The sequence below is a fragment of the Leucoraja erinacea genome, chromosome 33 (genome assembly GCF_028641065.1).
Source record: "Leucoraja erinacea ecotype New England chromosome 33, Leri_hhj_1, whole genome shotgun sequence".
In the NCBI taxonomy this organism is placed as follows: domain Eukaryota; kingdom Metazoa; phylum Chordata; class Chondrichthyes; order Rajiformes; family Rajidae; genus Leucoraja; species Leucoraja erinaceus.
In genome coordinates, this window is record NC_073409.1 from 7,547,370 (window position 1) to 7,572,694 (window position 25,325).

At 42.7% G+C, this 25,325-nt stretch overlaps 2 protein-coding genes across 2 annotated transcripts in view; both read right to left on the reverse strand.

The window, feature by feature from the left end:
- Positions 1 to 1,325: 1,325 nt before the first annotated feature.
- On the reverse strand, positions 1,326 to 15,753 carry LOC129712497 (uncharacterized). The gene is made up of 5 exons (XM_055660961.1): positions 15,728 to 15,753; positions 14,890 to 15,190; positions 13,277 to 13,393; positions 7,440 to 7,559; positions 1,326 to 5,048 (listed from the first exon to the last, which is right to left on the reverse strand). The coding sequence occupies exons 1-5, from the start codon at positions 15,751 to 15,753 to the stop codon at positions 4,950 to 4,952; spliced, it is 663 nt and encodes a 220-aa protein (XP_055516936.1). The 3' UTR covers positions 1,326 to 4,949.
- Positions 15,516 to 25,325, reverse strand: part of LOC129712609 (uncharacterized) — a 38,798-nt gene continuing 28,988 nt past the window's right edge. Inside the window, exons 15-19 of the mRNA XM_055661160.1 lie at positions 22,931 to 23,221; positions 22,668 to 22,746; positions 20,127 to 20,834; positions 17,677 to 17,753; positions 15,516 to 15,922 (exon numbers count right to left, since the gene is read on the reverse strand). Coding sequence (XP_055517135.1) covers positions 15,770 to 15,922; positions 17,677 to 17,753; positions 20,127 to 20,834; positions 22,668 to 22,746; positions 22,931 to 23,221 — 1,308 coding nt within the window. The 3' untranslated portion in view covers positions 15,516 to 15,769. The remainder of the gene's footprint in view (positions 15,923 to 17,676; positions 17,754 to 20,126; positions 20,835 to 22,667; positions 22,747 to 22,930; positions 23,222 to 25,325) is intronic.

Below are 25,325 nucleotides of genomic sequence, written 5' to 3' on the forward strand. Positions count from 1 at the left end.
TAACTATATAGCCAGAATTAAATGCATTTAAGGAAGTTTCATTCAGCTGATGGCATGCCTAAGAATTCTCAAGTTGAACTACGCCAACTTTGAAGAAAACTTTGTCATTCAATACAGTGAATGGAAAATGAATGATATGTTTGGGAGCAATATTTTTTATATAAAACACTCCCAGTAGATTTTCCTTCCTTCTGAAGCCAGAAATTGTCTCTGCATTAAATTGGCCCAGGAGTCGATTGTGTGTTCCTTGGTCACCTGGGAATGACTGCTTCCAAATAATGAGAGGGACAACACACACAGGAATCTTAACTCAGCGGTGGTATAAGTTTTGTCTCATACTACCACAGCCTGCAGATCAATCAGGAAACCGGGTTTTTTGTGAAACCGCAGTGTTTGCGTTTTTCAGTATAAAGGGAAAAAATGTTTTATTATAAGATTTTTTTACATTGGTTACTGTCTGTTACAGCCGCAGTAAGGCTTTGTGTTTATCTTGGTAAGATTTTTTTTGAGAAATGCACAGTTTTTTTTTTCTGTTATTGTGGTGACTTATTTTCAGTATTATACTGCGTTTGCTGGGGTTTCTGAGCATATTTAGATTTAGATTTATTAGTTAATATATTATTTTTAAAACACAAATGTCTACATATTGTTAGGGTCTGATATACCTATATTGAAGATAACTGTGTGGATAATACTGTTACAAATAATCTCAATGATAAGGGTCTTTGTTGCATGTGACACGATTGCATTTTCCATGGAAAAACTGGGATCTAATTCCCTGAGTCTATTAGTTATTTCTTTGTTTGCTTACACCAGTGTGGACACATTGGGATGAATGGCCTTTTGTGACATGTATTTCTATAATTGTCCTCCATATGACATCACCCAGGCATGCATCCGACCAAGATGCATCACCCATGGTCAGTCATGACGGGGGGGGGGGGGGGGGGGGGGGGGGGGGGCTACTAATTTTTATAATTCCTGTCACAAAGGCAATGGAAGGACACTAAATGCTGGAGTAACTCAGTAGGTCGGTCGGGCAGCATCTCTGGAGAACATGGATAGGTGATGTTTTGGATCAAGATTAGTCCTCAGACATTTTCTTTGTAGATGCTGCCTGACCTGCTGAGTTACTCCAACACTTTGTGTCCTTTGGTGTATTAACCAGCATCTGCAGTTTCTTGTTTCTACATGAAGGCTCACAGGCTGTGTTCATGTTGAACTTGCACCTGGAGTCTGATTATTTTGTTCAAGTGTGTGTAATGTTGCATGCAGACAATAAACAGTAATAGACAGGGGGTTGAGGGGGGAGTTTTTTTATCTTCACCACCCCAAAGGAACGAGGCAAGATTGGATTGTGCTACAATACATGCCAGGATGTAGAGTCGGTAACTCATTCTTGCTGGTTGGGTTAAAATTGCCCCCAATGTTTTAAGTCAATTTAAAATGCTTGTCAATCTTGAAGGTTCAAATACAAACTGGAGATACTCAACAGGTGGTGGAGTGCGCATGAAACAGAGTGACATTTTGTGCTTCTTGATGTTCTGATCAAAAGTCATTGACCTCCAATTCTGTTTTTCCTTCAGTAGACGCATCCCGAACCTGCTGAGTATTTCCAGCATTTGCTGTCTTTATTTCGGATTTGCAGCATTTTGTTTATCGATTGTCCAAAGCTATGTAGGTAGTGCTTGTAAATGAAATCCCATCACAGGGAGAAAATAGCAATGCGATGTGTGATATTGCTCCCTCTGTTAATCCCTCCGAGACCCTTTCCTTACAATGATCCTGAGCCGAGCTTCTGCCTGGCAGGATCGACCCCTGATCAATTCCCAGCTTCGCCAGCATTTGAGTTGTTGATTTTTCAAAGCATTCCCAAATGTCCGGCTTTTGATTAATAGGAGGGAGAGTGTTACAGACCCTGGAACTGAAGTGATGGGGAGGGTGTGGGTGGTATAACCGTAAACCTCTGATCCCGTCAAAGGAAGCTCGTTTATGTAACGTGGTTGATTCAGTAATGGGAGGAGTACATGTCATTATCAAAGCTGATAGTGGACTTAATACCCAAGATATCCCCATGTGCTCAACCGAGTGCTATTACCGTTCCAGAAATTTAAGGTGTAGCTGTTCCCACAAAATGATGCTGGTGTATTGTTCCATTTGTTTTATATTATATATAAATATATTATAGAAACAAAGAGAAAACCATGTAACCATTGTAAGGAGCTAGGCTGCTGACTTATGACACTGGACTGTAAACAGTGATCCAGACTGTAATAAAAGGGCATACATTATGTAGCTTTTAAATATATTGCCTCCTGCTGTCAACATCCATCCACGGGGTTTTGTGAACATAATGTTTAAGCAGCAACATAAAAACCCGTGTTGGTGTGCGACCAAAGTATTGTGGTCCCTCACCGCCCAAGTTCTTCAAAGCACTTTCCTCTCCTCTTGTGTGAATGTTCATATTCCCACTGATCATATGATTGTTGACTTTGTACAATGACAGATCCTGTTTTTGTAGTTCAAATTGTTTAGTGTGTGAAAATATAATTATGAAAAAATAAAATAGTGTTAGTCAAACAATTCTTAATTGTTGTTTGTGACTTTTGTAAAATGGGATTGTGGTTGTTCGTGTGTAATAGCCAAACAGCACAGAAACAGGTTCTTCAGCTCAACTTGTCCATACAGACCAAGGTTCCCCATCTAAGGTAGTACAACTTTTTCCATATCCCTCTAAATCTTTCCGATCCATGTACAGCACATATCCAAGTGTCTTTTAAATGTTATAGTATCTGCCTCAGCTATCTCCTCTGGCAGCTCATTCCATATAACCCATCAATCTATGTGCTCATGGACACCATGAAGAACGTTGGTAGGAAGTGGGGTTGGAGTTTTGACTGCTTGATCATTAATTCGGTTTATTATTCCAGGTGGTTGCGAATGCATCATATCTTACTTACTTCACCAAAATAAATCTGAAGATGGGGCCCAAGCTGACACATTATCTGTCTATGTTCTCCAGAGATGCTGCCTGACCCATTGAGTTACTCCAGCACTTGGTGTCCTTCTTTGTAAATCAGCATCTGCAATTCCTTGTAACACTTTGTAGATGGAATCATCGAGTCAAACAGTGTTGAAACAGGCCCTTCCGCCCAACTTGCCCACAGCAACCAACATGACCCATCTACACTAGTGCCACCTGCCTGCATTTGGCCCCATACCCCTCTAAACATGTCCTCTCCATGTATCTGTCCAAATGTTTCTTAAACATAAGGTTATAAGGTACTGGCATTAGGAGCAGAATTAGGCCATTCGGCCCATCGTCGACTCCGCCAATCAATCTTGGCTGATCGATCGTGTGTACGAAAGAACTGTGGATGCTGGTTTAAATCGAAGGTAGACACGAAATGCTGGAGTAACTCAGCGGGACAGGCAGCATGTCTGGAGAGAAGGAATGGGTGACGTTTCGGGTCGAGACCCTTCTTCAGCAGAGTAGTCTTCTCTCCAGAGATTCCTTCTCTCCAGGGATGCTGCCTGTCCTGCTGAGTTACTCCAACATTTTATGTCTGATCTATCTCTCCCTCCTAACCCCATTCTCCTGCCTTCTCCCCTTTAACGTCTGACACCCGTACTAATCAAGAATTGCACTGCCTGCGATAGTACCTGCCTCAACTACCTCCTCCGGCAGCTCGTTCCGTACACCCACTACCCTTCGTGTGAAAAAGTTACCCCTCAGGTTCCTATTAAATCTTTCCCCACATCACCTTATTTGTTAGTATTCACTTTAATTTTCACTTTACTTCTAGTTCTGTTAACTGATCTTGTTGCAGAATCCCTCACTATCATCATGTCTCTGTCATTTATAAGACACTTGTGGGTTTTATCTGCCCACAGTTTGATTGGAGTGTCACTTATATGGCACATTACATCCCGCACTATGTTTCTCTCTGCACAATCTGTTGCACTTGCTTGTGTTCCTGAAGATTACGATTTAACTGGATCGCAGGCAAACAAAGTTTGTCATTGTATCTCGGTACGCGTAACAATAATAAACCAAATACGAAATTCATTAAACACTCTCTCATCATTATTATTCCACAGGAAATAATTAGCACTAGTTTGTGGCCTGATATAGAGTTAGCACAAGTACTTTTGTGTGTTTTAATCGTAATTAATTACGTTAGTTAAACTGATGCAATTATAAACTTTGAATTATAAAGTTACTGGATTCTGTTTTCCCTGCTCTTTCTTAGGTTTTGTGGTTATTTTATTTTCAACTTCCATTCAAGAAAAGTAGTCTTGTACTGTCCAATGCTGCACAGATTTTGATGTCTAAAACCAATGCTTAATATTGTTTGGGATCTGAAGTTTGGAACTAACTGAAGTAGTTTCATGCTGTATGTGAACTGCAGAAAGGCTTTTGAGAAATACCATCCCAAACTTAAATAGCATTCTTTCAGAGAGTGTCAGGTATCAGAGACGGGTGGAGCAACAAACCACAGCAAGAAACTATAGAAGGGCCCAAACTCCACACACAGCAGCTTGACCTGAGCCATCTTGAGTTTCACTTGAACTTTAACCCTTGCTGAATTGGTTCAGGTGCTTTATCAGAGGGAATGACTGCCCTGATAGGTGGGCAGCTGTCTCCAGGGTGGACTATGAGAACTTCAAAGAGAATCAAGGGGGGAGGGCAGAAGAGAGAATGGGGCTAAAAGTCAAATCGGGCGCCTTTCATCTTATTCATTTGCATAGTCTCTCTTGAGTACAGCGTTACCATGGCAGCGAAGCCAGGAGTTTCGGTGCTTTAAGCTGCAGAACCACACAACTCGCGACTCTGACCCACTCTGTTTAGTGCTGGACCATACAGTGTGCAAACGGCAATATTAGTCCTTGGAATAAAAGCTGCCAGACGAGATGTGCTTGTTGATAAATATATATTAAAATCCACTTTACATTACAGTGCAGACTTTACTCTCTGGTTTGGCTGTGCTTTTGATCGCATGTCCTCGTTCTGCTTGGATGTTGCTCTGGAACTGTTGGGACTGCACCTTGGGGACAGAGAGAGAGCGAGAGAGAGAGGGGGAGGGAGAGGGGAGGGAGGGAGAGAAAAAAAGGAACAGTGAGTTAAACAAAACCAACTGCAGGATTCATCATCTTGGAAGCTGGATGGCTGAAGGTTGGGATGGGTGGGGTGATTTTATCCAATCAGTGCAAGGGCCAAAACAGGTCATCCACCCATGAATTCCGTATGCAGCTAAACAGTGCCAGAACCGATCCATACATCAGAATAACATCGCAGGTATAAATCAGCAGATACTGCTTATTTTCCATTACAGCTGAAGTCTGCCGGGTCATTAGCGCACTCACTCTATGCCTTTTCACACAGTGGCACATGCTGCTACAATGATTAATGCAAAGCCATGCATGCAGCCAGAGAGCACATTGTGACCATACTTGGAGCCAACAGCCCTAACATCAAACAGCTCCCCTTGCATTTCAGACATATCCCATACCCGCACCATATATATCTACACGAGCTGTCTTACTTCAACGGTGGTGGGTACCAGAGGGTGTAACAAGGACAAGGCTAGTAACTCACCCAGAAATAGGTAATATAGATAATAACACCAATATTTGCAAAAGAACAGACACACCTGATAAACTTTCTATAGTCCTTTTTTTTGGAAATTCACCACTATTTACAAAGGAACAGAGGCACATCTGATAAATTTCCCTGAGTTCTTTTTGGAAATTCGCCAATATTTGCAAAAAAACAGGCGCGTGTGATAAACCTACCAGAGTCCCTTTTGGAAATTCGCAGAGTGGATTGGCAAAGGGTAGTTGGTGACACACAAGAGGTTTATGTTTAAAAACCAAGCACAGGGAGGGTGTTGGTGGAGATGACATGTGCCTTTATTGGCCAGCACTAGACAGTAGTGTGTGTGTTGTTCAGTGATTGCACTCACCTCTGTGCACCCATTCATCCATATCAACAAATGTGGATCTGACCGGCAGCATGGTCAAGAATAGATCCCTCCCCAAACCACACCAGTCTCCATCCGACCCAACTACCATTGAGATCATAAACAGTGTGGCAAGTGTGTGCAGTAAGTACACAAAAATGCTGGAGAAACTCAGCGGGTGCAGCAGCATCTATGGAGCGAAGGAAATAGGCAACGTTTCGGCTCGAAACGTTGCCTATTTCCTTCGCTCCATAGATGCTGCTGCACCTGCTGAGTTTCTCCAGCATTTTTGTGTACCTTCGATTTTCCAGCATCTGCAGTTCCTTCTTAAACAAGATATATAGGCAGCTGGTTAAAGATACAAGAATATTGTCTACTCTTTTATTAGTGGGGGGGGGGGGGGCAAAGAAGGGACCAAGAATATTTAAGGGGTACTTTTATAACATTGTTGGTGCCTTGTGGTGACTCTTTTGTGTTCTGTGTATGCAGATATGCTCTTGGTTATACCAGTTCTACACAGCTCTATGCAGCTATACTGCACAGGGCACTTGTAGGGACCAGAAATAAATGCCATTTAATTATTTTAAAAAAAGGCTGAAGAATGTAAAAAAGGGAGAGAATTCTTTCTGATTAAACAATAATTATTCAACAATTTAGGGTCTCTTGTCTGAAAGATGCTTCCTGAAAGCATTTCATTCAAATCAGTTGCAGATGTGTCAGCAGAAGATTTTGCGCTAAAATAAAGTAGGCTTTGGGGCCATTGGCCGGAGGTACTGAAGAATGATGTTAGCAGATGTGCTTCAGTATCAGCAGCACTAACCCCTTCATCTCCAATCAATGTCTTTTTTGGTAGATCAGCATCTGCAGTTCCTCATGTCTTCACACATCCCACTCTGCCACCTAGCTTTGAATCAGTAGCAAATTTGTGTATCTTACACACGGTCCCTTCATCAAATCGCTGAAACATATTCACAGTAGTGGTGCTACACTGGATCCACACCATTGTCGCCAGGCCACACCGATCATAGGACATGCGGGGAGGGTTGGGGGGTGCAGGGGCAGTGATGCGGGGGTTTGGGGAGGTAGGGGAGGGATGAGGGTTTGGGTTGGGGGAGGTAGGGGCGGGCTAACTGGGTGGTGGATAGGCTATCGTGATGCTGGAGTTGGGGGTAGGGGTGGCGTTGGTAAATGAGCGGTGTTGTGGTGGGGGAGGCGGGAGTGGGGAGATAGTGGTGGGTTAGTTGATGTGAGGGTTGGGGGTGGGGAGGGTTGGGGTGGGGAGGAGGGATGGTGGGGGGGGGGGAGGTGGGGTTGTGGGGTGGGGAGGGGGGGGGGTAGGCGGGAGGGGGGGGAGGTAGCGGGGGTGACATGATGCTGGGCTTGGGTTGGGCTGTGGTGGTGGGGGCTGGTGGGGGCTGGGGGGGGAGGATGGGAATGGGATGGGGGAGAGTACATGATCCAGGGAAGATTTCTGACCTTCAGAAGCTGCTCCTGTAACTGCCGCATGACGTCGTGGTTCTCCTTCAGGAGCTGCTTCTGTTCGCTCAGCTCCTTGTGCAGTTTATTTATTTCCATCTGAAGTCTGGCTTCCCGCTCCTATGGAACAGTGCAGATGTTTGAGCAGCAGACTCTCACCCCATGCTGCACAGCTAGTGCAGGATCCAAATCTCGCAAACACATATTCAGTAAAACTGGATCCTCAGCTGGAGCTAATATACAGAAGGAACCAATGATCCAGTAATACTGATACAGCTGCAGAGCTGTTTGTATGCAGCGTCCTTCCAACTGTACTCCACATGAGAGTTAGCAATAATGATCATTCTACATAACCAAGTCAGCACAGTGGCTGGTGGCAGAGCTGCTGCCTTACAGCACCAGGGACCTGGGTTCAATCCTGACGATGGGCATCAGCGGTTATAGGGTGAAGGCAGGAGAATGGGGTTAGGAGAGAGAGATAGATCAGCCACGATTGAATGGCGGAGTAGACTTGATGGACCAAATGGCTTAATTCTGCTCCTGACACTTATGGCCTGATGACTATGGGTGCTGCCCTGTACGGAGTTTGTGACTGCGTGAGTTTTCTCCTGGTACACCGGTTTCCTCCCACAGTCAAAAGACGTGCAGATTTGTAGGTTAATTGGCTTTGGTGAAAATTATAAATTGCTGCTAGTGTGTGGGATAATGTTAGTGTATGGGGTGATCGCTGATCGCCGAAGGGCCTGTTTTCGCGCTGTGCCTCTAAGGTCTAAAGTCACTTCAGCCCCCTGGGTCCATGCCGACTAGCGATCCCCGCACATTAATACTATCCTACACCCACTAGGGACAATTTTTACATTTACCAAGAAAATTAACCTACAAAGCTGTACGTCTTTGGAGTGTAGGGGGAAATCGAAGATCTCGGAGAAACCCCACGCGGGTCATGGGGAGAATGTACAAACTCCGTACAGACAGCACCCGTAGTTAGGATCGAACCCGGGTCTCCGGCGGGCACTGCATTCACTGTAAGGCAGCAACTCTACCGCTGCGCTACCGTGACTGCCCTAAACCGTGACCTTCGTTAACTATGTGCTCCATGGGGCTTCAGCCATCCCCAGCATTCACTAGTTATGGAGCCCACAACAAATGGTTACACACCAAATGCTGGTAAATGGGATCGATAATGAATGATCAGGAGAGACCCATTGGGCTGAGAGGCTAATTTCCCTGTTGTACGACTCCAAATGTCTAACTGCCGTGTTTTGTCCAGTCAAAGCAAGCGTAATTGTCATGCCAAAATCCTGGTGAAAATGACATCTAACAATTCAAGAATTGAATCTGGGCGATTCTGCCCTGCTTTATGTAGAACAGTACAACACATGCACAGTCTGGTGCTGCAGATGTGCCCCTTGTGGTTTGAAGTGTGACACTGGCAGTGGGATCACACACACACACACACAATGTGATAAAATGCAGCCAGGCCTGGTGCCAGCTAACACCTTTATCATTACAAACCAAGAGAGAGCTAAACAAGCACACGGCAAGCTTGAAAAATCTGTGTTAAATGGACACCGTCACGATTAGGATCTGAGGAAATGAGAGAATGTCATAAGCGATGGCACTCTCTCACTCCCAGTGGTAACGGCTTGGATTGCTGCTTTGTCTCATAGTATTTTCCACAAAAGAATAAAAAAAGGAGATTGAAAAACTCCCTTTCATTGTTGGCATATTAGTCAAGCCTTTGTTTGAGGCCTATTTTCATTCTAACTCCTGTCTCCTTTTTCTCCCTGAGCTCCTTTCTCTAACGGAAGCCTGGGCAGCTGTAAAAGGGAGCTGCCGCTGAATAGTTCCCTGCCTCCCTGGGTCACTTTAACTCCTTTTTGGTCTTTCTTCAGCATAGCTCAGGAGTGTCATCAGAATACAGCCAATCAGTAATGATAGCCGTGCCCAGTGACCCCTACCCAGGGTGCAGTGACCCTGACATCAAGTTCTGAATCAAAGCCCACTGTGGCCCCCTGTGAATCTGACATCTTCTCCCACTAATGATCTCATTTGTGCAGAAGGTTTTTTGTCTTTTCCACTCCTAAAATAATTTATTTTAAACTCTCAACTGCTTGCCATAATTAATTTGAAATGTTTTCACTAATCATTAATACACACTTAGATCTGCCCGTAAATATTTATGTGATGCTAATTTGGTGAGAAAATTTTAATCTCCAATTTTCTTCGGGCTTTCTTGTTGCCTGTTAAGATCTCATTAGCCAGCCGCTGGGGCCTCATGATGCAGTTGTATGATTTCAACCTCACCGCACTGTAAAACGTGTAATTTAGCTGTGACCGGACCGGTGTAAGATTTTGATTTAGAGTGAATGGGTGGCTGGGAGGCATATCTCAGTATAATTGCAGCCAGCGCAAGCCCATCTCCATAAACTATCATTTCTTAACATCTTTTCTGGGAGATGGGAAACGTAGGATCTCTTCTGCATGTGTAAACGAGGGGCTTATGAATTTGCTACACGCGGCACAGGGAAGGAATCTTCCCCCAAGTGCCTATAAAGAGTTAGGAGGATGGTTCAGAGCACTAAGAATGTTGTATGTTCCTAATTTAAGTGCAGACGGAGCCCGGCGATATGATCGGATGCACACACCATTTCCAGCAAGGACTTGCGTCGTGTCTGACTTCTGTCCCCACGTCGGATCAAAAGGTACTTTCAGAGGGGGTGACACCATGGGACATTCAGACTGACAGTAACCGGAGCAAGGGGTTGTGCCTGAAATTTCCCAGATGTTGCACTGATGACGTCCCCCACGACACGATGGGGAGACTCGGGGGCAGGGTACCCAGGTGTTTCACATTACAGGGAAAGTAAATCACTTCCAGTTGAGTGTCCAGTTACACGATGCCATTGATAAGGGCAATCACTACAATTCTGCCACAGTTCTCTGTTGTTTAGTGGAGAGTATTAGCTGCACACACAGATTGAACACATTTGGATTGTTTTCTCCGTAGAGTTGGAGGCTGATAGAAGTTTATAAAATTGAGAGGCATAGAGTCTTTTTCTTAGAGTGGAAACATCATATACTAGAAGGCATGGGTTTAAGCTGAGAAGAGGAAAGTTTAAAGGAGGTTTCTGAGGTGCCTGGAATGTGTTGCCAGGGGGGGATGGTAGAAGCCATTGCAATAGCAATGTTAAAGAGGCATTTAGACATAAGAACAGGCACGGAATAGAGGAATAAGGACCATAAACAGGCAGATGGGATTAGTATCATAGTTGGCACTGCAGATGCTGGTTTATACTGAAGATAGACTTAAAATGCTCGAGTAACTCAGTGGGCCAGGCAGCATCTATGGGTAAACCTGAAATGCCACCCATTCATTCTATCCAGAGATGCTGCCTGTCCCGCTAAGTTACTCCAGCATTTTGTGTTTATCTACATTAGGACAGGAGCTGTGTCAGTGTGAACATATGAACATTGTGAACCCCAAAAGGCATTTTCTTCCTCAATCAACTTTCTGAGAATGTTCTAATGTTTTCTGGGACATTGTTTGGACAATTGGCAAGATTGACCATGCTGTTGGTATGGAAAGAAAGACCCATCTCTCCAGTGAGGAAACTCTCCACTCTACTCCAGTGAAGAAACTCTCCACTCAAGGTGAGAGAACACCATCATAAAAACTGGGGTAGCTTACAACCCAACGGTATGAACATTGAATTCTCCAATTTTATGTAACCTTCTATTAAACCCCATCCACAACCTTCTCAACCTTCAATGACAACAAATAAGTGTTTATTTCAAGATGGTGCTGGCAAATATATTATCCGAGCACTAGACACAAGACACCTCAGTTCTACAACTAATTTTTTTTTAAAACTTGTTTTTGGACCATTAAATGCACTTTGACACCTTAGTCACCTGTGTGGAATACAGCCTTGGCATTCAATATTGCATCAGAAGTATTTTGAAGAGTGCCAAGCTTTTTTCATTGTTTTAATGCTCCTTAATTGTAAAGATTGTAGATACTGGAAAAGCTTCAAATGAACAATTCTTATTAAGTTGTTAATTGGTGTTTGCAATAGCATGTGAATCACAGTTGGGTTTTCTGGGCCAAATCTTCTGTCCACGATTCACAGAAGGGGTTAAATGCTTTACTATTTTTTTAATTAAAACAGTAGGCAGTAGATATCTTAATTAATTTTGTTTTCGCTATTTTGTCTGAAGAAGGGTCTCGACCCGAAACGTCACCTATTCCTTCTCTCCATAGATGCTGTCTCACCCGCTGAGATCCTCCAGCATTTTTGTCTACCTTTATATATGTCACAACACATTTATAAACTTTATGCTGCAGTGCCTTCATTTAGCAACTACCAAGACTGTTGATATTGGACCAGAAGCATTTTATAATTTTTAATTAAAATTGGAAGTGCAAGGAAGATAGGACACTGACAGGTTCTAAACCATTTCCTGGACAGAATGCAAAAAACGTTGGAGTAAATGAGAAGATTTGGCACAAGGGATAGCTTGAAGCAAGAAAGAATAACCACTAGCCCAAAGAGATGCATGCTATCTAAAATATTTATACTTAATTTTTTTTGCAACCTTTGGGCTTTGAGTTGTGCAATCGATGTTCTATGGGTGATCCACAGTGGAGCGTAAAAGGTAAATTCATTGCTTCCTACAGTTTCCTGCAGCAAAGGGATATTTTATATTTTATAAATCTACTTCCTTCTCCTGTGGGTACATAAATGTTTCACGCCTGCCGCTCACGTGTGTGCTTCATTGCTTTGAGAGCAGAAGGATAATTTGTATTTTCCAAATCATCTGTATCTGTTTCAGGGGACATCATTATTGCAGCCTGAACGTCAGCCAATCTGGAGCAGCAACCTTCCATCTCAAGGCACCAGTTTGAACTAATTGATAAACATTTACATGCCACTGAAGAATAATGATTCAAACCACAGTCCTGCACTTGGGCATATAATCCAGGCCTCACTTCCAGTGCAGCAAAAGTCCTTGGTTACCAGAGAATCCAAGGTTTGTAGGGTCATTACATTGAAACACAATCATCAAAAATAAATCATTTGGTCCTTGTGATTGAAACCCCAGAGACTACAACTGTTGTTGTTCTCAGTAAAACTCCTTTGAAAAGGGCTGTAAATTAAAACTTGGGATCCATAGACCAGTGAGCCTAACATCGGTGGTAGACAGGTTTCTGGTGAGAATTCTAAAGATTTGGATAGACAGTGGTGGAGAAGTGGTAGTCTGAATAATTTTGTACATGAGAGATTGTGTTTTATCAATCTGATTGAGTATTTTGAAGAAGTAACCGCAAAGATTGACGAGGACAAAGCTGCAGACATTGTCTATGTGGACTTCTGCAAGGCATTTGATAAGGTTCTGCCTGGTAGGCTGCTTTGGAAGGTTAGGTCGCATGGGATCCAGGGAGAGGTAGCTGATGGAATAGAGAATTGGTTTCATAGAAGGATGCAAAGGGTAAGGGTGGAGGGCTGTTTTTTGGACTGCAGGCCTGTGACTAGTGGTGTGCCTCAGAGATCGGTGCTGGGACCATTGCCGTTTGTCCATCAATAATGATAAATTTGGAACATACCACGAATCAGTTTTGGTCAATATTATTGAAACCTAACTTAAAGACAACTGTGGAGATGTGTGTGTGGAAACATAGGTTAGTTACAGCTTGAAGCAGTTCAGCTATCTGAAGGGCACTGCATTACATTTCAATGGTAGTTCCAGTCCAGTTTCACTGCATCACCTGAGGATCCGCACTTGTCTCCAACTTTAATGGGGTCAAACCCTTCAACAGAAACAAGCTATCTTACCAGTGTCAATCGCTGCTGCTCCTCCAGGAGGTACAGACTGGTGCAGTTTTTCTCTTGAGACTGAATTATCTCATCAGCTGTCTGTTTTCTCTTCACCTCTCCAGTGAAGTTGGTACCCTGGTGAACAGAAGCAGGGTTTTATTGCTCATCCACCCTTTGTTGAAGTCTCGAAGCTATTGTTGAAGCTGATATGTTAAAACCTAATTTTATACAGAGGGGGAAGCCTTTTCACACTGATGGTGGTGGGTATATGGAATGAGCTGTCAGAAGAGGCAGTTGAGGCAGATTTAATAACAATATTTCAAAGACACCTGGGACAGGTACATGGATATGAAATGTTTAAAGGAATATGGGCCAAATACACTTAACTGGTACTAGTTGGCATAGATGAATTGGGCTGATGGGTCAGTTTCCGTGCCGTTTGATTCAATAACAGTAGTTGCCTTTTAAACATTGTAATTATGTCTGCCCCTTCCACCTTTACTGGCAACTTGTTCCGGTTTACACAACCTTCTGTGTGAAAGCTTATCCCTCCGATCGCCTTTAAATTTCTCCCCTCTCACCTTTAACGCGTGTCAATGAGTTCTAGCCTGCTCTGAGAAAAAGATTTTGATCTCTAGATAGAATAGACAGATTCTCTCTATCCTATTTTATAAACCTCTAAAAGGTCACCACGGATCCTCCTATGTTCCAATATAGCCAATAGATTACTATCAAAACACAACCAGTGAACTGATGCCATCCACTATAGGTCATCCTAACCTAGGCATGGGTTGGACTCTGGTCTCATACGTCATGATTGGCTTGTGTCCCAAGTTCCCCAACCTTTATGTCCTTCTCTAAAAACCGAGGAGAAATACTAATTGAGGACCTTGCCCATCTCTTGCAGCTCCATATGGAGAGGACCGCTTTGGTTTCTGAAGGGCCCTATTCTTTCACTGTGAAAGTCCTGCCCAGTTTGACTTCGCAATAAATACCAGTAGCCATTCCTCAGCCACTTTACCCAATTGATCAAGAGCCTATGAGTCTATATTTACACTCTTTAGTGTATAGTTACACTCTTTTCCCGAATGTATGCAAAACCTCTTTGGATTTTCCTTGATGTTATCGGCCAGAGCTACCTCCTATTCCCTTTTTGCCTTTTTGATTTCAGGCATAATCATTCTCCTCAGTTCCCAAAGCTCTTCCAGGGATACACTTGATCCCACCTGCCTGTACCTGACCCCATTCCTCCTACTTTCTCCCGACCAGAGCCTCAATTGTTCTCATTAGCCAGGCCATCTTATTCCCATCAGTCTTGCCCTTCATTTCAACAGGAAGACGCAGGCTCTGATCTCTGCTCATCATCTTATTTATAAACGCATCCCATATTCCGGATGTTCCTTTGTCCGCAAGTAATTTACTCCCAATTCACCAAACCATCAGCGACTTTTAAAAAACAACGATTCTTTAATAAAAAAAGATTAAAATACACTCTGCTGAATTAATATTCTATTAAGACATGGTATATGCAGATTTCATGCAATTAAATTGTGATTATGCAGAGTACGTTTAGAAAGGAACTATTTTTAAACTAATTAAACCACACTGATATTTACAGGAAGCTGCCAGACCTTATTCTTTGGGAGAGGCGATGTGGTGTGAGATGGGTGGTGGGAATATTTGGAGCTCTTCAGAACTGAAGCCTCAGAATTCAACCAGACACCTAGGCATAGAAGACGAACGTCAGAGAAATTATGGATACTGAGATTTAACTCAAGTTTTCTAAAGTTTATGCAGAACACCAGTGAAGAAACATTCCATTCATATGATAGCTGGTAATTAAATGATGCAAGCAAACTGCTGGGGGATCTTAGCGGGTCAGGCAGCACCTGTGGAGGTAAATGGAAGATGGCCTTTTGGGTTGGAACCCTTCTTCAGACTGATAGAATGGGGAAAGATATCAGGCAAAGAGAGGCAGATGAAGGTTTGTCTACCTCCATCCATCCACCAATCACCGTTCCTCACATGTATCCACCTATTACGTGCCAGGCTTTGCCCCAACCCACCGCTCTTTTCCAGAATGTGAGTGGATATATTTAAGGCAGAGATTGATAGATTCTTGATTAATACGGGTATCAGAGGTTGATCAGCCATGATTGAATGTTGAAGCCTGAAACGTTGCCTATCCATTTCCTCCACTGATGCTGTCTGTGTCTCTGAGTTACTCCAGCACTTTCAGCACTCCAGTATTTCACTCAAGATTCCAGCATCTGCAGTTCTTTGTTTCTTTATTATCTATTGCATTCTGATTCAAAGCTCTCAATACCCATTGAGTCTGACCACTAAATATAATTCAAATTCAATCGTGTGAAAATTATTTTAAAAATATGATGCTATGTTTAATAAAGTCTTCCTGTGGGCCTAATAGTGAAGGAAACCTTGCCCAAATATGCATGTCCTATCTTTAACCTTTCTCCACTAACTTGCTGTATCATCGAACAACAATCTCCTTCACCATCTTACTCTACTCTTTCCACGTCCTCTGCCAACTCGGAGTCTGTTAAGTGATTTTTGGTTTCCAGTACCCGGAGTGTTCAGCATTCCTGGTTTCCATGGAGAATTGGAGATATTTCTACCACAAGTTGTACCTGGATTGGAGCAGATCTATGCACAGAAAAGAAGACGACATATTTTGCCGGTGAAGTCCAACCAAGTCACTGTTACAGTATCACAACTGCAACAAACACAATAGCGTTTCATATCATGCACTTTGTAAATTAATGCTTCATCCCCAAGTAAGACAACATTGAAAGGTTGGCCAATACAAAAATATACTTGAACAGCTGATGTCCAATATTTTTTTAAACTCAGTTAACTGATAGCTGTAAATATTTAACTGCAGGACACAAGGAAGAAGAGTTTGAGCAAATACAACACCTCCTGTGAGAGATTGGAAAGAAAAAGATGTGTTCAGGAAACATCAAGGGTTTTTGATCGTACCCAGGCACCCGAGGCTCTTGTGCTGTTTAGTGAAGCAAGCAGACTGAAACATTTCTGACTACAATGCTTATGATAATCTAGCCTTTCATTTCTTTATTGTCATGTGTACAGAGGTACGATTAAATACTTGTTCTAATAACTTCATAAGTTATAGATACAAAATTACTCCATGCGACCTAACAAGTCTTCGTTATTCGTTATTCAATCATGGCTGGCCTATCTTTCCCTCTCAACCCCATTCTCCTGCCTTCTCCCCATAACCTCTGACACCCATACTAATCAAGAAGCTATCAATCTCCACCTTAAAAATATCCATTGACTTGGCCTCCACAACAGATTCACCACCCAGATTCTCCACGCTATCCAGTCAAATTATACTGTACATCAGTACAACCGATCAGCTTATGATTAATACTTGGATGAAGAGACTTTATCCATAAACGTACAGGAATAGAAATGGCAACAATGATGTCCTTTCAACCCTGTCTACTGTCCTTTGGTTCACAATTGCAGAAGTTACACAAAAAACAATGATGTCCTTTCAACCCTGTCTACTGTCCTTTGGTTCACAATTGCAGAAGTTGCACAAAAAACTGTGAATTCTCTATTGCAACAGCCACTGCCTGCTGCAGTCCAAACTATTTCAATTAAAAATGTGGATGGAAAAAATTGCTGGAAACACTCAGGCAGAATCTGTGGAATAAGAAACAGAGGTTCATTCCTAAAATATCTCAACCCAACCTTCATAGCCTATAGTAAAGAAGGGGAAGGGTCAATGGCTTTAAACCACAATGGGGGTAGGTATGGATATCTACATTTATGCGAGATTGCACAGTCACTGTTTAATTTGTTTCAAGGGAAATCGAGGATGTTTAACTGAGGGGCAATTCTGGAGAAGTTGAATAGGAATGACCCATTTCCTTTGGCGGGGATAACTGGGAGACAACGGACGGAAGGATGAGAGAGGGCAATTGAGGAAGACGTGTTACATTCAGTGGGCAGTGGGGATGTGAAACCCCCTGCCTAGAACGGTGGTAAAAGTAAACCTCCCACCTTTGAAAAATGACTGTACGATCATTTAAAGAGCTGGTTTAAAGATATAGCGCAGGCCCACCAAGTGCGCGCTGAGCAGTGATCCCCGAACACTATCCTACATACTAGGGACAATTTACAATTACATTCTCCCGGAGAAAACCCTTGAGGTCACAGGGAGAACGTACAAACTCTCTATAGACAGCATCCGTAGTCAGGATTGAACCCGGGTCTATGGTGTGGTAAGGCAGCAACACTACTGCTGCGCCACCGTGCCGAAAACCCAAAAGGCTCAATTTTAGCCAGCATAATATTCATGGATTGAATGGTCATATATGTGTCCAAGATCTTGCCACTTGGAGATCATCTGGATTCCAACTACATACCTGAGTTGAGATTGAGCCCACATCCACCTCAGTTTGGTAATGTCCCCTCTGGCTTGCGGACACAGAAAAATCTTGTACTGAGAGCAAATAATTGAAACACAAACATGTTTTAACAAGTTCTTCCATATGTTTTGCACCAACTTGAAGATTCGACTCATTTAACAACAGCAGGTTACAGCAATAATGAATAATATGTAATAGAAACCGGCCTCTCTCTATGTTGTGTTCAAAGGAAGAGCAATTATTTCTCATCCAGAGTGCTGGAACATATTACACAATAACACCTCAAACCTTCAGTGGCCTCAGCCTACATCACATGCTCAAAGTCAGTGGCCTTGGTTTAACTAGTTCTGTGTTTTAAGCGAGTGAAGTGGATTCTGTTCACACATCCTCATTGATAATACTAATTCCGTTGGATGTTAGTTACCGAAACTCTCGTTAATAGAATGTAAAAAAAAATTCTACCAACTTTTGCCTCTTCCAGCACTTTGAAGATTAAACCGCAAACATATTTTTGCTCTGAAACAATTCATTTACATTATTTGTCATCAAGAGGAATGGCATCATTTTAAACTAGATTAAACACGCTGAACTATTTCAGTGTGTGGAGTGTGTGTAAGTGAAGTCATCAACCTGAGGATAGACACAAAATGCTGGAGTATCTCAGTGGGACAGGCAGCATCTCTGGGTAGAAGGAATGGGTGACATTTCGGGTCGAAACCCTTCTTCAAATTGAGAGTCAGGCAAGAGGGAAGCAAGAGATATGGAAGGGTAAGGTGTGAACATTATAGATCAAAGGGGTGGAAGTTCAAGGAAAATGTAGAATAGATTGTTAAGTAGGGGAAGCTGACAAAGAGGCATAATATGTAAAATTGTATTAAGGGGTTGGACAGGCTAGATGCAGGAAGATTGCTCCCGATGTTGGGGAAGTCCAGGACAAGGGGTCACAGCTTAAGGATAAGGGGGAAATCCTTTAAAACCGAGATGAGAAGAACTTTTTTCACACAGAGAGAGTGGTGAATCTCTGGAACTCTCTGCCGCAGAGGGTAGTCGAGGCCAGTTAATTGGCTATATTTAAGAGGGAGTTAGATGTGGCCCTTGTAGCTAAGGGGATCAGAGGGTATGGAGAGAAGGCAGGTACGGGATACTGAGTTAGATGATCAGCCATGATCATATTGAATGGCGGTGCAGGCTCGAAGGGCCGAATGGCCTATTCCTGCACCTAATTTCTATGTTTCTATGTTTCTAAAATGTCACCAGGAGGACAGTCAGATGGATCGGAGAACTAGGATGGGGAGGGATTGAGAGAGAGAGGGAAAGCAAAGGTTTATTGAAGTTACTTGAAATTGAGGGTCCACTTACTAGCATTCTTTAGTTTAGTTGAATTCATTATTATCACGTGCACTGAGGTACAGTGAAAAACTTTAGTTGGTGTGCTATCCAATCAAAGAAAATACTATACATGGTTACAACCAAGCTGCCCACGGTGTACAGCTAAAGGATAAAGGGTACAACATTTAGTGCAGGAATAATCTCAATCAACAAATGCCCTTTTACAAATTTAGTCACGTCCTTCACTTCAGGGATAGGTGAGAGAAAGGAGAGAAGATTTCTACCATAGACACAAAATTCTGGAGTAACTCAGCGGGCCAGGCAGCATCTCTGGATAGAAAAAATGGCTGACATATTGGGTCGAGACCCTTCTTCAGGCTGATAGCCAGGGGAGAGGGAGACACAAAGATAAGGAAGGTTAAAGAGTGAAAACGAGATATCAAAGGGGATGAAGTTCAAGGTAAATGTAGAATAGATCATTGTTAGCTAGAAGAAGGTGACAACAAAGCAAACAGAGATAAAATGCAATCAGTGGAACAGTCAGAGAGAACTGGGAAGGGGGAGGGATGGAGAGAGAGGGAAGGGTTACTTGAAGTTAGGGAAGTCAATATTCACAAAGCTGGGGTGTAAACTGCCCAAGATAAATATGAGGTTCTGTTCCTCCAATTTGCGCCGAGCCTCACTCTGACAGTGGAGGAGGCCCAGGACAGAAAGGTCAGTGTGGGAATGGGAGGGGGAGTTAAAGTGGTTAGCAACCGGGAGATCAGGTAAGTTTAGGCGGACTGAGCGGAGGTGTGCAGCGAATCGATCGTCGAGCCTGCGCTTGGTCTCAATTTCTACTGTTGGACATTGCACCAACATTTTTCATTGTGACTTTGATTCTGAAAGAAGTGGGAGATGCAAAAAATCTTTGCATAATGTTTCCATAATCGTGTCTGAAGGAAAACTGCCTCCCATCCCGTGATGCATCACTACACATTCAGATTACTGTCATATACACCAGGGTGCAAATATTTGATAATGCTGATCAATGAAGGCATTTCTGAGTTGGTACATCATTCTAGGGCTGTGGTTAGAAATTCAGGCTGTATTAATGGTTTTAATCAGGCCCGTCTCACCATGTTCATCTTTATCTCTGGCAATCTGTGGTTTGATGAAGATTGGATGTCCGTCTGAACTTCCTGACGTGGAGACGTTGCTGTGTTTTGCTAAACTTCCGTTACCACTTGGTTTTTTCAAAGCTACGACTACCTCCTTTTTAGCTGGTGCGATGGTCCCCTCTGTGTTGGTTTTGCCCGTGGGGCTCCAGTGTGCTGCTGTTGTGCTGGCTGAGGTGGCGATGGTGCCAGTTTCATTGCCCCTCTCATCTCCCCGTGCTTCCATCGGGACTGCATCATTCAGTTCATTTCTAATCCATGTTGGGATAAAGTTACTGGTCTCCAGCTCAGACATCTCGGAGCTCGTGTACTCATCTTCAGCTTCATTGCTGGAGTGGGAATAATGAAGGGTACGTCCTTGCTCGCGGTTTCCACGCCTTCGAAAGCTCCGATACTTCCTGGCAGGCTTGTGACAAGGTGGATCCGTGCCCTCCACAAGGACATAGATGCTCTCCCTGTTACAGACGATACTCCTGAGACAGGGCACACACACATCAGCATGGTCCTGCAAGTTCTGCTTCAAAGACACAATAGCAACAGGAACCAGATGGCTACTTTCTCCTTCCTGAAGGCTGTTCCCACTCCCTAAAGTGTTTTGTTTTGAACTGGCAGATTCTTGCAGGTTCTTACACTCAGACCGAATGCTCCCAGGGGTGATTTCTAGTTGATCTAGAGAAGGAATTCAAATCCTTATTAGCTTTAAATTCACACAACATTTTATATAAGAACTAAGAATAATGTTGAAACTGATGAAATATATTTGGATAAGATTAACACCATAATGTAACTCTATGCTCAACATAAAGTAATTTAACACCATGTTACGTGGAGCATTGGCAGCTTTCATATGTGGCAATGACGGGATATGTTTGCATCCGTGACTGTATGTTTGTCAATTAGAGGAAAACTTCAAGGAGTTTATAATAAATAAGTGTAGTATTAAGAGGGATACACAAGGAGGTTGAATGTGCATGGATCTGCTTAAACTGGGGGAGACGAAAAACAATGAAAAACAACAAAAAAACACAGGTGAATCTAATTTGGCCGAGGGAGTATGGAGGTGGGTTGTGCGGTTAACCAGTGACCTTTATTTGAGTGAGAGTTGAGTGGAGCCAAGGCAATGACAATAAGTTGAAACTGAAACATCAAAATCAACTTCCATTTATATATCACCTGTAATATTACAACATGATCCAAAGGACCTTTATCAAGTAAAGGTTGATGTCAAATAACATATAAAGCAGATTTAATAGCTGCATTTAAAATAAAATTGGACAGGTACATGCATAGGAAAGGTTTAGAGCGATGTGGGTCAAATGCAGGCAATTGAAACTTGCATAAATGGGTATCTTGGTAGGTGTGGATGTGTTGGGCCAAAGGGTTTGTTTCCATGCACTATATCTCTATGGTCAAAAGAGTGGGCAAAGAGAAAGATAGTAAAATGTATTTGGAAAGAAAATAGAGAGATGGAAAGGATGCAAGCCTTAGGAAATGAACTCCCATGCTTAGGGTTTTGGAAAGTGATGGCCTTACTTCCAGTGATGGGACAATTACATTCAGGGATGAACAAGAGAATGGAATCAGACTGTAGACATCCCAGAATAATGCAAGGCTGGAGAAGATTACAGGGTATGGGCAGGAATGGGGTTTGTAACCATAGAGGAATTTAAAAAGTAATAACAATGCCAATTTTAAAACAAGACCAAGCCAAGTTAGTCAGAAAGCACAGGGATGTTGTGGGGACTGAATGCAGTATAGCTTAAAATATGGACAGCGGAGGAAGAGCTTACGTTCATGGAGAATAGAATGAGGGAAGCCAGCAGGACTAGAGGAAAGGCCATAACCTATCGGAACATAATGCTGGTAACCTTGATCAGATAGTTGGCTCATACTTATAACAGACAATAGCAAGTCGTTACAGCATATAGCACGCCATTACAGGTGACATCCAGGAAGTCTTTAGAAGAGTCCCAGAATATGTATCCAAGTGCATCACAGCGGAGATGGCAACAGGCCCAACCTTCCATCAACTGTGTCTGCTGTCATTTGTCGATGGTATGGCCCGAATTACCAAATATATCACGAGAATTTTACTTGGATTAATCATTTATGGAAAGGAACAATCATACTGAATTCACTGCAGCAAGTAGGTGACACACTCAGTCTGAAGAAGGGTTTCGGCCCGAAACGTTGCCTATTTCCTTCGCTCCATAGATGCTGCTGCACCCACTGAGTTTCTCCAGCACATTTGTCTACCTTCGATTTTCCAGCATCTGCAGTTCCTTCTTAAACAGGCGACACACTCGTATAGGTAGAATTTAGACTTGACTATTTCAGTACACAAGCATGAGCAAAACTTTCTTGCATTTTCATCCGATCAACATATTCATGTTTCTGATGAAATCTGGAATACTTGATTCAAGGTGAAGAATAAACAATATTCAGACTTGTGGTAAAAATCGGAGGCAATTGACAGTGGTCATAGTGCATTCAACAAATCACCTCTCATAGCTTTCCTCTGGCCTTTAATTGATGTCATGCGCTCGTCCAGTGAAGCAACTTTTGACCAACTATTGTCCTTCTGCAGGAGAGAGCACATCACATTATAACCAATGTCATCCACAGTTAACAGTATAGATGGAGCTCTTACAATTCGGAAGAATCAGATATTGCTACTGTTAGTTGCAATGGTTTGAGGCACAGTTAAATAATGATATGCGATACATTCTCACGAGGTACTAGAAGCAAAGTGAGTCAAACACAACCTGTGAATGTGGTGGTTCTGGTGCGTTTGACTTGTCGTCATCAGGAGGTTTGACGGTACTGATTCCCACAAGCTGCTTTTCATTTTCACCATGTCTCTCACATTGTTTGTGACAGGCAGTTCCAGTAAGGGGCTTTGAAGGTGATGCTGTGCTGGCAGAAGCACTTGCCCGATGCACTGTGACTACACTCGATGGGTTGTGGGAGAGCACCGACCTGGACTTAGTGCCCCAGAAGAGGATATTATTATCGTCTGTTCCAGCAACGCTGAATGTCTCTCCACAGCTGATCATCTGAAAGAAAGTGAGAGAGACACAAAGGCTCTGAAATTACTCTCCTGTGAACCAGTACACAGCTCTTTAACTGGCCACTGCATGAGGGTGTAATGCCATATTGTAGTATTCCAACGTTTGATTCGGAGTAAAGTATGTCGGAATTCCCTCACACGTTATGCATGATTAGTTTAGAGATACAGCGTGGAAACAGGCTCTTCAGCCCACCGAGTCCACACTGACCAGCGATCCCCGCACATTAACACAAGCCCACACACACTAGGGACAATTTAGAGTGTGTTGAATCGTACAAGTTGAGTATGAACACAGCAATGAAATATGTGGACAATGCCAATGTTCTTTCCAGTAGGAAATGTGAACACAGAAGAATGCTGTTTTCTCTACCATACGATGTCTTTGGACATTCTATACTGCGATGAACACCAATGCTCCCTAGATACTGTGCAATACTGTTAAGCTTCTGCACCATGTCTGTGCCAAACATGTTGCCAAATTAAGCTAATCTCCTCTGCCTGCATGTAATCCAAATCTCTCCATTCCCTGCATGTCGATGTGACTATCTAAAAGCCCCACTAAATGCCACTATCATATATGTTGCAGCATGTTCCAGGCACCCACCATTCTTTGTGTAAAAAAAACTAGCCCAGCACATCTCCTTTCAACTTTCCCTCTCTGACCATAAACATACACTCTTCAGTATTTGATGTTTCCATCCTGTGATAAAGATTCTAGCTATTTACCTTATCTATTATGTCTCTCGTTGTTTTATATCCTTATGTAGAATTCGCCGATCAGCCTCTGATACTCCAGAGAAGACAAGTTTGTCCAACCTCTCCTTGTAGCTAACACTCTCTAATCCAAGCAAAGTCAGACTGAATCTCCTCTGCACCCTCTCCAAAGCCATCACATCCTTCCTGTAATGCAGCAACCAGAACATACACACAATATTTCAAATGTGACTCAACCAAGTTTTTATTTAACTACAACATTACTTCTCTAATTTTATACTTAATGCCCCAACCAATCAAGGCAAACATTGCCATCCTTTCCACATGTTGCCATTTTCAGGAACCTATGGACTTGAATCCCAAGATCCCTCCATACATCAACGAGAAGCAGGCTTGTATATAACACAGGAAATAGAAAAGCATCACATAATTTATTAATGCAATTTATATTACAGAAAGTATTAACTTTCAAAGTGTTAATGTGCTATACATTCATTTTACAAAATTTACATCACCGCGGAGGCCTTTTTGTTGTCAAGGGATCTGTCCTTTCCCATATTTTTTTAATCTAGCATTTTAATTGCTCAATAACCTAATAATCTCACATGAGGAGTATTTTTGCATCTTCCTTTGCTCTTTACCACTGATAATCTAGTATCTATCACCTTGTTGATAATTCACGCTCCTTAACTGTATCTGCCAATGTCTTGACCGATTTACTATCCTGTCCATGTCCTGCTGCAAATATATATCCTTACTCACTGTCTGCTGTTCTCTCAAATTTGGTATTGTCATAAATTTTACCTTGGGTTCTTTTGTACACGTTGAATCATTCTGCACAATCAGGCTATCATTCCACTTTATAATGGAAGGACTGAGACGAGTCATACAGTATGGACACAGATCCTTTTGCTGACCATCATTCTCCCGTTTACGTTAATCCCACACTAACCCCATTTCATTCTCCTCATATTCCCAACATTTCCCAGATTCCACCACTCACCTAGGGGCCATTCACATTGGCCAGCCAGTGTATCCTTGAGAAGTGGGAGTAAAACAAGGCACTTTGAGGAAATCCATTCCGCCACCAACGGAAATATGCAAACTCCACACACACAGCACCAGAGTTCAGGACTGAACATAATCCCACTAACTCCACCACTGTGCCACCCATAAGTGCTCCAAAATGAAATATGATTTCAACTCAACCACAGAGATCTGATCTAAATCAAAGTCTACTCAATTAGTTGATATTTTTATGTCACAGGTCAATTGCAAATTGATTGAACATCAATGGCAAATACCTGCCATTTTCTCCTCTCATTGAGGTTAATATCGTAATCCATGAGCTCGATATTAACAATTTTCAAATAGAC